This window comes from Phyllostomus discolor, chromosome 4 (genome assembly GCF_004126475.2).
Source record: "Phyllostomus discolor isolate MPI-MPIP mPhyDis1 chromosome 4, mPhyDis1.pri.v3, whole genome shotgun sequence".
NCBI classification, from domain to species: domain Eukaryota; kingdom Metazoa; phylum Chordata; class Mammalia; order Chiroptera; family Phyllostomidae; genus Phyllostomus; species Phyllostomus discolor.
Window position 1 is genome coordinate 109,858,055 of NC_040906.2, and position 13,575 is coordinate 109,871,629.

Here is a 13,575-nt window from a genome sequence, read left to right on the forward strand (position 1 = left end):
CAGAAGACAGATGGAAGTTATAGCTCTGCTGCCCATCAGCTGTAACTGCAAGTGAGCTCCGTGATCTTTCTGAACCCTACTTTTTTAATCTAGAAAACAGATTTTTAAAAATTATTTAAAAAATGTTTATTGATTTTGCAAAGAGAGAAAGAAACATTGATGTGAGAGAGAAACATCGATTGGTTGCCTCTTAACACGCACCCCAACCAGGGATCGAACCTGCAGCCTAAAGATGTGCCCTGACCAAGAATGAAACCCTGAACATTTTGGAGTATGGAACGACACTTCAGCCAACTGAGCCACACTGGCCAGGGTTAGAAAACAGGGATATGAATATTCTTACCTCACAAGGATGGAAGATAATGGATGTGAAAGCTCTTAAACTATTAGGTTCTTTTTAACTTTTAATAAAAACAACAGCAACAATAATAGCAATTACACTTCATGAACACTCTCTGTGCTAGGAGTTTTACATACGTCTCATTAGATCAAGGGTTGCAAACTGTAGACTGGACTGCTGCCTATTTTTGTAAATAAAATTTTGAAATACAGACATCATTCCCATTTGTTTACATAGTGTCTGTGGCTGCTTTCCTGCTGTAGGGCAGAGATGATGACCCACAAAGCCCAGGCTATGTACTTCCTGGCCCTTTTCAGAAAGTTTGCAAATCTCTGCTTAGATTAGTCCTCCTTGTAAAAATGAGGAATCGGAGGCTTTAAAAGTTTAGGTAACTTGCTCAGATATAGGGGACTGGGATTTGAACCTGTATCTTTCTGATTAGCCTCTACTATTATTTTATATATATCAACGGACAGAGTGACTGACTGCCACCCTAGCATGTACCATTAGGGAGAATTTGTGCAATGAGTCTCTTTTCCTGCTCATGCATTTAAGGGTGGAACCTGAGGATCCTTCAGGAATCTAATTTAATTGCTTCATTGCTGGGGTGCAAATCAAGCTTTCTAGAGAACTGAATTAGTGACTTCGACACCCACTTTCATTTCGAAAAACAGCACTGCCCGTGAAGGCTTGTCTGGTGATGAAGGTGTGTCTTGCTCCTAGCTTGTCTGTGGATTGTGTGGCAAAATGAGGGCCGCAGCAAAAATTTAAATCCTACAGAAGCTGTAGGATGTGAACCCTAAATTGTTTTTTTGGTCTAGATTTTTCCTTTTCTCTAGAAACAAGTGGGGGAAAATTGAGTGTACTCTAGCTAACAGTATATTTGGTTATCTAAATGCCTGAAAATGGGCGGTAATCATGTTCATTAAGGATTGTATAGAAATTTAAAATACAAGGATGGGAGTGAGATATTCAGTTGTATCTATATTTTATTTCTTTAAAAAAAAAGTCTTGAAGAAAATGTAGAAAAATGTTAACTGAGCTTGCCAAATCTAGGTAATGGCATATACATATTGTATTAAGTCTGTGCTTCAATATGTTGAAATTTTTCATTCAAAAATATTTGTTAACATTAAAATAAAATACATTAGGAGAACTGCATATTTAAGAGTCGCCTCTGGTACCCCTTTAGTAAACAGTTGTTCCAGCTTGTCTTCTGTGTACATCACACTTCATTAGTTCCCTTTTACAACTCTTTTGCATGACGCGGTGTCACACGTTTTTAAGTGCTCTCACATACTTTGAATTGATAGTCCTGTGAGGTGGGTGCAATGAACATTCTCATTTTACACAAGATGAAATGGGTTTAGGAAAATAAAGTACATAAAGAAAATGGCTCTCTGGTGATAGAAAAACTGAGATTCCAAGCGTGAATCCTAATCCAAGGCCATTTGCACTGTAATTTTGCTGCTGATACCAAGATCTGCCTATTCAAAAAGTGGTGTTGATGAAGTTAGGATTCTCCTGTGATAGTGCAAATGCATTTCTCTGTGATTTTTCTAGGAAAAGTGATACATCAGGCAATTAGAGTCTATCGTTATGTTTCTGGAAAATAAAATTTGGAAACATTCTTGAAGAATGTGGAAAATAAACAGTTTAATCACACAGAGGTAACAGGTTCCTTAAAACACAGGAAATACAAGAGTATTAGGGAGGGAAGTGAAAACAGAAAAAGTAATTACCTCTGTGGAACAAGCCAGGGCAGTCATGGGGTGTGGCAGGGGACTACTGGTTTTCCACAGAAAGTCTTCTCTAGTGTTTAATTTTTTAAAACCATGTAGAAGTTTACTTTTAAAGTTTTTAATCATTTTATTTTAAAATGTGGGTATTACTTGATCCCTCCCTCCCCCTCCTCCACCCACAGAAAAGAGCTGGGGCTGGGGGTCCAATATAAGTCCCCGGTTGTATTTTTTCTTTATGGTCTCTAGGAAGGAGTTTGCCTGATGACCTCTAAAAATCCTTGAGGCGGGCGGTTGTTTAATTTTTATTTTTTAAGAACACTGGGTTTGTTTTCTCCCCAAAGCTTTTTTCAGTCAAGTTACTTGGTTTGTTTGCATGATCTTTTAGACCTTTCACCTGACTATGCCTCTCAGCCAGCAAATCTTCAGTTCCCTCACATAAAGTCACTTCCCGAAGACGTCAAAGGCTCTTGCTTCCAAGGCGGAAATAAACGGAACCATGAATCCTTTACTCTGGAACGATTTGGAAACAGCACTGTGGGCTTTGGCAGTAACGTTCATTCCCTGGCGCCAGAGAAAGTGACGCTTCTGGTAGATGGCACACGTTTTGTGGTGAATCCACAAATATTCACTGCTCATCCGGATACCATGTTGGGAAGGTAATTGATGATCATTTTCTTCCAAATGCACTCTGTTCTCTAGGAATAGAATCCCTGCTGTTTATCTTGCTATAGATATGAAAATAAAAGGCATTGCATTGCTGATTTTTCTGCCTTCCTACTTGGTGAGACAGGGAGTTCAGGCTGGTAAAAAACCTTACGTGTGTTGGTGATTTAGGGGGCTGAGTATTTTATTTATAAAGCCAATATAATGAACAAAAGGGAGTGCAGTCAGAACTATGTAACTATGTAAAATAATCTGCTAAATCTCCTTCCCTAGTCCTCTATAAACTCACTCTAAAACAGAAGTCAGACACTTAATTTCTTCTATTCACAACTTGCATAACCTCACAAAAGCAATGTTTTCTAAGTTCCACAAGTCAAAGACACTGGGATAAGGTGCGATTAGGGGTGAGGGGCGTCTTTTGTCTTTTAATTAAAAAAAAAGACAATTAGGTGTTTCACATGACACAACACCACAGCCGTTTCACAGAAACTCATTCTTTTGTCTGCCATCTATCTGTGGGCTGTGCTTGGGAACAGATGTCATAGTGTCGTTTCCCAGAGCCTCCATCACTGCTTGTTTTCTAAAACGGAGTCCCTGTATCTGGCTGTTTTGTTGTTTCCTGGTTGCTCTTTTTATTCTTCATGTTTAATTCAGACTGTGGTCTTATCCTCCTCTCACCATCTCCTACCCCAGCTTTTCAGGGTTAGAACTTAGAAGATGGAAGGAGACTGACTCTCAGGAGGCGCACTGGCCAGAAGCCCTCTGGGGATGTGGGCTGGGGGTTAGCGGGCGTAGACCTTGACATGAGGAAGAGCAAACGGGATAAGAGTAAAATGCGTGTGTATATACACACACACATTTGGCTTTTGAGGATATTCATCTACTTAGAAGTAGATGTTATTTAAAGCTGTAACTTCACTCAAGACGTTGAACTAATTGGAAATGAATTAGAAATCAGAGTGGACTGCACTAATTTCCTGAATCTTAGGCTAAATGGGATGTAGCTATTCAAATATGTGTTTACTTGAACATATACATACAAAGTCACGATGAACCATTCTTAATCAAAACCAAACCTATACATTTCTCAAACATCTCAATTAACATTAAACTACAACATTAAAACATTTTCAAAATTGACCCTATATTTTATCAGACTTGACTAACTGTACTCAGTCTTGGTATTACCATTACTAATGCCCGGCCTCCAGTTCCCCCCGCCCCGCCTGAAAGTGTTCCTCAGGGCAGGCCGGCTGTTTGCAGTAGGTTTCCTCTGAAAGTAGGATAAAGAGAAGAAGGCAAGCATTTTCTAGGTAATAGATTCTCAGGTGACAGTGGTTCTTTGAATCTAGGAGTGGGTTGTTCCAAGATGATAGTCTGATTTCTTTACCTAAATAGCTCATTAGCTGAGTTGGCCGAGATCACAGATTCTGAGTTACTCAGGTTTGTTGTGTCCTGTAGGTACATACAGTATTCATAAGCCCAGCCAGTGAGCTTACAGATGTGGACCACGGTCACAGAGGGGACAGAGTGAGAAGTTGAGAATGGGGTAATGCAGATCTCTGCCACTACTAGAGAACTGTCTCTGAGTTTACGCCCGGCTGATGACAGGGGCAGGGAGGGCGGGTTGTGTTTATGGCATGTTCACTATTTGGTTCATAACCGTCTCGGCTAGACTGCAACCAGAGCGTTCCAGGAAAATGTCAGCATTTTTTGCAGACAGCTTTTATCAGGATGGACTTCCTATGTATGATCTAATGATTTGGAAAGCATGTGATATGGAGTCTTCTTCAGACCTTTGAAAAGCAGCCAATTCAGAGTGGAAGTTGACAGTTTTGAACAGTTGAGCAGCAGGGCTTCCCAGCAGGTTAGGGAAGGAAGTGGCAGGAGCCCCCACTGGGAACACAGATCAGACTAGCTGTAGATAGTAACTGTCTTCCCTGTCCTTGGTGCTGGCTTTCCCCTCCACAGCTCGTGCACAGAAACGCAGCGGCGGTCACAGCAGTCACAGGGACAGTTTTACTGGAGGGGACTGGAGAGACGGGAGGGCGAAGGGCAGAAGATGAGTAAGAAAAGCCAGACTGCCTTGTATCCTTGTGACATCTGAGTGTGTGCCCAGAGCAGGCCTCCTCTCAGAAATACGTCAAACTGCTCATAAGCCTGATAACACCTACCCTCCTTTTCTACTTGACCTGACATTCCCATAGTTAAGAGTTACTCCTTGGATTAAAGAAGGGCTTCCTCCCGCCCACCTAAGAGCTTCATCATTAAAACATCATTAACATATCTGTACCTACAAATACAGATTCATCTATCGGATTAGATGTTGAAAAGCAAAACTCAGGAATATTGAGGACTGCATACCAGATCAGTCAATGTCAATAGAGGAGGGAAAGGAATAGGAAAGGCCAGGAGCATGAGACACTGTCTCCCTGAGCTGCCCGGTCAGTACAGTCAGATTCCTGGTCCGTGGGGAGGGCCAGAGAGGCACCTCATACACTGCAGACATTTCCCAAGGCCTGGCCCTGCAGATACTGTTTTACTTCATTTGCTGTCACAGAACAGAGGACTTGTAGCATCATGCCTCCTTGCACTCAAATGCGGAAAGCAATTGCTGCCTTTTCCAGTCTGAAGGGTGTTTCCTAAGACTTGAGTACATCGTAGGGGCTGGGCCAGGCTCTGTTCACTCACACTAGGAGAGAGTGAAATGCAGTCTCCCCAGAATGAAGGGAAGAAAGAAGTCCTACTTCTGAAGAATCTTGCTGGAGCAGGTCACGTTGTTGCCTGGTGTCTTTCAGGATGTTTGGACCAGGAAGAGAGTACAACTTCACACGGCCCAACGAGAAGGGGGAGTATGAGATCGCTGAAGGAATCAGCGCGACTGTCTTTCGAACGGTGCTGGTACGCAGGAGCCTTTTTGTTACACCCTCGGCCCACATGGTCAGAAGCCCTGAGAGTTCCGCCAGCCTGTGTCCCTGACTTTAGGGTCTCTAGTTTCCAGTTACTGACATTTCCACTTTATTTTTTCATCCCTGTAACTTAAGTCTGTGTGAACTCAGTGGGTATCAATTTCTCATTAAACATGTCAGGATAGCCAGGAATCACTTTGCTGTTAAATGAATCAACCACCTTGGTGATAGTGCTAATAGTCCATCACTTTAAGAGAACCAGCAGTGAATAGGATGTTGAAGAGATAATTTTTCATCTTGTTCGTTGCCTGTATTTCTTCTTCCTGATCTATTTACAGGATTATTACAAAACCGGTATCATCAATTGTCCTGATGGCATCTCTATCCCAGACCTTAGAGATACATGTGACTATCTCTGCATTAACTTTGACTTCAACACTATCCGATGTCAAGATCTGAGTAAGTACAGGAACAGCTAAACTTAGTTTGCCTGGAATTGAAGTGTGGGTTGAAAATCATCACAGAGTCAGAGATGTGATACTGTCCTGCTTCCTCTCTTGCTGCAACGCACTGAGAGGAAGCGGAGCAGATAAAGAGAATGGGTAGTGGGTTCTAAACCTGGCCTGACCATGAGTCACCAAGCTAATTCCTTCCCCTCTTGGGGCCTTAGTGTTTCATCCTTTTAACAAATAAAGTCAAACAGCATAAATCGGCTGGGTTCCTACGATTATTTTTATCATCGTTAACTTAGTGTTTACTAAGTGCTTTACAGATATGAACTTGGCATAAGTCTTAAAATAACCATAAAAGATGGGTGGTAACCCATTTAACAAATGAGACTAAGAAATTTTAGCTTGTTCAAAGCTCTAAGCGTTAAAAACTGAAATTAGAGCCAATTGTCTGACTACAAATTCCATGATCTTATCATTACTTAGGCTTCCTGAAATTGTTCTTTGAAGTTCATGATACATTTCCGTGCAGATTCCATAAAGTTCTCTGGACTTGTGGTTTCTTTACCAGTCTAGTACATACTTAGAGCAAGCCCCTTGGTATCACCAAACTTCAAATTATTCCTCTTCTCTGGTATTCTAACTCCATATTCTGGTATTCTAACTCGAAATCGAGATCCAGAGCATATTCAGAAGAGGTACTACAAAGAATCATCCCCGAATGATGGTTCTTTTTCTTGTAGAATTAATGTTTATGGTATGACACTGTGTTCAACAAAACCTCTGATCAGAGTGCTCAGGGATTTTCAACATAGTGGAAGCGTGGTAGAATGTGAAGCATACTTAACAAAGTCATCTTAGTTATCACCTTGGAGCAGGAAACAATCTCGGCCCATCAGTGGGTCACTTCTCTGGGCCTTATCAATGACAACAGCTATTACCCCATAGTCCTCACTCCAGTAATGTACATACTTGGGCAGAGAGGATGCTCACCTGCACTTCTCCCCCAGGTGCTTTACTGCATGAACTGTCGAATGACGGGGCTCACAAGCAGTTTGATCACTACCTCGAAGAGCTGATCCTGCCCATCATGGTGGGCTGTGCCAAGAAAGGGGAGCGAGAGTGCCACATCGTTGTGCTGACGGATGAGGATTCTGTGGACTGGGATGAAGACCACCCCCCACCCATGGGGGAGGAATATTCCCAAAGTAGGAGCCACCTGCATAACATAGATGTTTTCAGCAAGAAACATGCTGTCCAGTGTAGCAGCTAGATCCTAGAACCCCCATGAGTGTCACTGTTGAGCCGGCGGTGAGCACACTCCCCGGATGACAGTGCAGGCTAGCGATGTGGTCTGACCGTCATGCCTCGGCGCGCAGTGTAGTGGGTGCTCACCTTCCGTGCTACAGCTGCCGTCTGGCCCTGGTCAGTCGTGAGGCAGCACAGTAGATGGTGGTGTCATTCTCTTAATTTTAAGTTCTTTTGAATTTGTAATAATTCAGAATTCAAAAAATACAAAGGGATATATACACTGAAAGGTCTTGTTCACGCCCCCCTGCCTCATCTGCCCAGTTTTCCCCATTTCTCCCAGATGTTTTCAGTGTGCATATATAAGCTCTTACGTGTTTTTCCTTTTTTTCAAGTGACACTGTAGTATTACGGACTGTTGTACACCATTTCTTACATGAAAAGTTTCCGTGATCTTTTTTATAGCACTGTAGTATTTCATTGCATGGTTGTGCTGTAATTGATTTAACCAGCCCTGTTGATGGACATTTAAGCTATAAATTATAAATGATGCTGCAGTGAATATCCTTTTAAACAGTCTTTTCACTCATGCATATCTCTATAGAATAGTATTCCTAGAAATGGAATTCCTGGGTCAAAAACTTTGTACTTTCATAATTTTGATGGATGTTGCCAAATTATCCTCCATAAATGTTGAGCCAGTTTATACTCACAAAACATATGAAGGTCTTCTGTACCCTTACCAAAACAATGTTTCACTAAACTTTTATGTTTGCAGTTTGAGTTTTAATTTGCACTTCTCATTTTATGAATGAGATTGAACATCTTAATTTTTAAGAGCCATTCTAATTTCCTTTTTTGTTTACTGTATTTGTGCCTTTTACCCGTTAGAAAATTGGGTTGTTAGTCTTTTACTTAGCAATTTGTGGAAGTTTCCTATTGTCACTATTCTCTCTCTATATTAAGGAAGTTAGCCCTTTGTAATATGAGTTGCAAATATTTTTTCCAGTTGATTATTTGTCTTTTTAGCTTTGATAGTGGTTTTGACTGAGTAGGAATGTATTTTTGTACAGTCAAGAGTATCAGCTTTTATTGCTTCTAGGTTTTATGTCATACCCAGAAAGGCCTTCTTTATCCCGAGATGATAAAAATATCTTGTATGTTTTCTTTCTTATGGTTAATTTATTATTTAACATTTAATCTGTGATCCATCTGGAATTTGTGTGTGCGTGTGTGTGTGGCTTCAGGGTGAAAAGAAATACAACTTTCATTAGTCTGATTCGGTTAGCTCATCTCTTTCCTCTACGGAAGTTGTTGTTCCACAGCTAACCATACATTTCCCCCCCCTCCCCACCCCAGTTCTTTATAGCTCCAAGCTCTACAGATTCTTCAAATATATTGAGAATCGGGATGTTGCTAAAACAGTGTTAAAGGAACGGGGCCTAAAAAACATTCGCATCGGAATTGAAGGTAACAATGTCCCAGTCAGTCAGTGTGCAGCTTATGGAGCAGGTTGGAACAATGGCCCAGCTTGTGTTCTTAAAACCCAGATTCCAGAGCTCCTAGACAATGGACACACATGTAAACTACCTTTCTACCCAAGTGTGAAGGATCTTTATTTCTGTTTTTGTTTACACTTACATTTCCTTTTCATTTTATTTCCTCTGGTGGGTAAATGGAGCAGGTCTCGTGGGCTCATGAAGTGGGAGAGCTGTTTTGCCAACAGTCTTGGGTACACATCTTTCTGGGATCTGGAAGGGCCCTTCTGAAAGCTGTAGCTCGGAGACTGAAAATACAAGTTTATTCTACTATATACCTTTGAGAAATGCCTGGGTGTATAGACAGAATTGCCTTAAATGACCTTGACAATGACTCCCAACCTGTGGGCTCCATGGAAGGGTCTCAGAGACTGAATCCCAGACAGTGCAGAAGCCACCCTGGTCTCCCTTCCATGAGTCTTTGACTCTTGTGTTTTGCTACTTTTACTGTCTCAGTCTTGCCCACAGAACCCATCAGACCTTCCTTGGGTCTGACTTAGGTTGGAATTTAAAGTTGGAAGAGATTTTTAAGGTCATCTATTAAACCTCTTTCCACTGTGTACTTCCCCTCTCTCTGGAGACCCCAGGGACAGGTGACAGGGATCTCTCCATTTCCCAGAGCAGCACGCCAGACTGTTCTGCCACCAGAGCATCCTGCTGCATACCTTAGAGGTGACCACGTCCTGCTTCTGTCTGAACTCTGAAGCTGTTTGAATAAGATTCCTCCCGTTGCCATGTGACCACCTTTCAGTTATTTTAGGCAGTCCACATTCCCTTAACTAGTTCTCATACAGTGTGCCTGCCAGGCAGTAGAATTAGAGGCCTGGAGTAGCCATGCCCTAGCAGGACTTTTGTTCTACAGTATTGTTGCTAGCAACTAAGGCTTCTGAAATTACTAAGAGGCTTCTCTCCCTTCCACCAGAAGGAATTTTTGTTACTTCCCTTCTAGGGATAAGGCCAACTAGCCGAGCCAGAGGGAAGACAGCCTGTAGGGGACTGGGGCTGGGAGGACACGGTCACAGGCTGGTCGCTTCCCTAGTAGTTTTTGTGCAGTCTTTGGGTTTGGGAGGAAATTGATTCGGGATGGAAGGATGGAAGCCAGAGTGAGCATTTGCTGAAGTCATGAGAATGGCCTTTTTCTGTTTCAGGTTATCCTACCTGTAAAGAAAAAATTAAGAGAAGACCTGGTGGTCGATCTGAAGTAATCTATAATTATGTGCAGCGCCCCTTTATCCAGATGTCATGGGAAAAGGAAGAAGGAAAGAGTCGCCATGTGGATTTCCAGTGTGTTCGGAGTAAATCCCTCACTAATCTGGTAGCCGCTGGAGAGGATGTCTCGGAGGATCAGGAGATACTAATGCATCACCCGCCCCAAGTGGATGAACTTGATCGGCTAAATGCCCCGCTTTCTCAGATGGCTTCAAATGACTTTCAGGATTAGGGCCAGCTATGGGTCCACCCCTATTTGAAGTTTTTCTGCCTCTGGGCTGCCCAAAGCCAATCCTCCCCATGTGTAAGAGACATGCTTCTCCCCTCCTTTCCCTTTCTGCCATAATTAACGTGCACCCCTTTTGGTATATTTGCACCTCTGGCAGGGGATGAAAAGCACTCACTGGTAATCAGCTACCAGCTTTGCAGCAGCCCTGGTAACTTGAAAATTTAGGTCTGGTGCTGTTCACTGAGTCTTTGTGTAACTGCAGAAGCAGAAGAGGAAGTCAGGACTCCTGTTGCCTCATTCAGCAAAGCAATTCTCATCTTTCATGCTTTGTTCTTGGCTTTTGTGTGTTTTGCTTTATACCAGGCACATTACTTAGTAGCAAAGGGACCAAACTTAAAAGGAGACAATCTCTTTTTTGCGAACAGGCACTAATGGCATACTCATTAGGGGTTAATGAAGATGCCACCCCTGGTGACATCTGTGCCCAGACTGTGTCAGGGAAGAAGTAGGCTCTCATTCAAAATGTCTAAAAGGAAATTTGTAGGTGCTTAAATTCAGTTTTGTTTTTTCATTAATGCAGTGAACAATCCCAAACCACACAAATTCTGTGACAGGAAAGGTAATGGCAACAGTATTTATGAAACCTTAGCTTCATGGTGTTTGAGCTGAAATAAAGGACTAAATTTGAAGGAAACTCACAACTGTAGTAGAAGAACCTCTCCAGGTCAGCCATTCCGATGGTCCTGGCTCGGAGTCTGGTGTGAAGCCACAGGTCTCTGCCCGGATCAGCATGTGGCTGTGGTGTGGCTGCGAGGCCTTAGATGGCACTTACAGGCTTTCAGTATGTGCGCAAAAGTTTCTCAAAAGGGCTCAGTTTCTCAGCAGGAGAGTTATAAGAGCTCCAGTGAGGGAGCCTTTGGGGTGAAGCTGGGTGGGGAAGCATCACCTGCCCAGGCTTGGTGCCAGTACAGGGTTTTTCTTTGTATATTCTTTTCATTCTTATGGAGTTTTTTTTCAATATCGGGATATTTTTAATTTTTGAAATAGCCTATCAGCTGCTCACACTGGATAAGAAACCACACTAATGTCATCCCAAAAGGAAGGATGAGTTGAAGGGAAATGAGACCTAGTAATTGTGTTTGCTCTGTCAGCTATGTGTCAATGCACAGTGTGCGACAACCCAGATCACTCCGTGCACTGAACCACCTTCCCCGCCCCGATGTCCCCATGGCTGGAGCCCAACAGACTGTGGGAGCATCTCCCACTTTGTGTGCAGGCTGGCTTTCCCGTCCCCTACCCAGAGAATGTGCTCCTCACAGATGACAGAGAGGCACATAGTTTCCTTTCAAGTTCTTTTAAGGCAGGAACAAGACCGGTCTTCAATCCCACTCCCATACGATACTGCAGTTGATTCTGTTTCATGGCTGTTAGTCCCAGTTCTCCAAAGGTGACGTGAGAAGGGTGTTGAAAGCTGCCCTTTCCAGACTTGAAGAACAAGAATGTCTTAAGTGTGTTCTCTGTGCATGCGGTCAGCATCACAGTGGAAATCAATGCTGTGTTCCTTACTCTGAAAAAGTGAAAGGGGTTCAACTGAACCACCCTTTTACAGACTTCTGGTTCCCATTGGTGTCCCTTTGTAAGGCTGAAGGCCAGGGCTTGGGGTTAGACTTGTTTTGTAGCCAGAGGGTAGTTTTATTTCTGTGAAACTTGGCTAATATTTGATGTCAGGGTGACTGTGACCTTAGTAGTAAACATTCATGCCCTCTGGTAGTTGACTAGTCCAGTAATTATTTAATAGTGCTTCCTTTACACGTTTCAGTTGACTTCCTTGTCATTGCAAAGGAAATTTGCAGTCTTTTTATGTAGTCTGTTATGTATAACTTCTGTTCAACAACTGACGTGTCGTTAACATTTAGTAAGTGTCACCCTGCTGCAGCTATACTGATTTAGTCCTTGCTTAGGTAGAAAGCCAGGTATGAAAGTATGGCATGTACTTAACACTTTTTTCTGTGTAAAAGAAACACTTACTCAGGCTTTCAAGAACTAGATCTTTTTTCCCATATTGGGTTAACGTGCTTTTGGCCCCAACCCCATGGAAAATCTGTGGAGGTAAATCTGCTAGTGTCACCAGGTGATGGTGACTGGGGAAAAAGCTGGGCCCTCAGGCTGCTTCTGCTGGAGAGGAAGGTTTTTCCTGCACCCCATTGCCTCCCAGCCTGGAGCTCAGCATCACTGTAATCTGTGGCTCCCCTTGGTCATAGCTGCTCTGTTCCCATGGTCAGGTACTGGCCCCCTGGGCAAGAAGTGTTTCTGACAAAAAAGGTGGGACTCAGGTTTGGTGTTATTTCTAAGTGCCTAAATAATTAAGCCAGGCAGTTTATACAGAGACATGTTCATAAGGAAATGGTTTTACGCAGGCTGTCTTACTCAGAGGTATCTCAGCAAGCCAAGATGAACCTGAATTTGATCTTTCGAATCCAGGGCTGTGTCTGCATCATACCACATACCACAAGTAGGAAGCATCTGCCATTGAGGACTCAAGAGTAGTGGACAAGGAAACAACGTTAAAATGTGTCTGGTGACATCATTGATTTCTCCAAAGTGGTGGAAAGGCATTGAGAAAGAATGAATAACAAAAGGTAAAGAAGCTAGAAAGTAGCTGGATTTACTGCACACAATGTGCAATAGCCAATATTATTTTAAACTAAAATCCATGAGAATAGTGTGATACCTAATGTATACAGGTCTACAAAAATACTATGAAATAAGCCCAGGAAGGATGGATATATTTGCAAATAGTGTCCCAACAGTTCCTTGTGGAAGTAAAAACAATCAGAACAAAGGCTTTACATCACACTGTCAAAGTGTGATATGGAGCCTTTTTTATCGAGTGAAAGTAGACAGTTAAGGAGGGGGTTGAGTACTTGATTCGGTGCCACTTATTGCAGTCAGTTTGAAATTGTTGAAATGGGCCGAGTTCAGAAAGCAAACCTGATGCCTTTGTGGGAGATGGAGCGACATTTGTGCTCTGGGCGGGACCACCTCTGCAGAACATTTTCTCCTTAAGGCAAAATGCCTTCAGTTTTGCCTCTGTGTTTAAAGTTGCACATGTTCACCTACCAGTGTTTACGAAATCCTATATTTGGGATGCTTTTTTTAATAATAAAATATTATTATTTGTGTTTGTGTGTGTGTTTAGAAGAAAATAAAGTTAGAAGAGTTTAAAAGGGACTGAAAGGAGCAGCACT

The 13,575-nt window shown here is 42.5% G+C and overlaps 1 protein-coding gene across 2 annotated transcripts in view; it reads left to right on the forward strand.

The window, feature by feature from the left end:
• Positions 1-13,509, forward strand: part of KCTD20 (potassium channel tetramerization domain containing 20) — a 30,513-nt gene extending 17,004 nt beyond the window's left edge. For both annotated transcript variants that reach the window (XM_028509747.2, XM_028509748.2), the window contains 6 exons: positions 2,468-2,738; positions 5,544-5,646; positions 5,993-6,113; positions 7,114-7,311; positions 8,711-8,821; positions 10,038-13,509. In XM_028509747.2, the coding sequence (XP_028365548.1) occupies positions 2,468-2,738; positions 5,544-5,646; positions 5,993-6,113; positions 7,114-7,311; positions 8,711-8,821; positions 10,038-10,330 (1,097 nt within the window). In that variant the 3' untranslated portion in view covers positions 10,331-13,509. The remainder of the gene's footprint in view (positions 1-2,467; positions 2,739-5,543; positions 5,647-5,992; positions 6,114-7,113; positions 7,312-8,710; positions 8,822-10,037) is intronic.
• Positions 13,510-13,575: the final 66 nt, after the last annotated feature.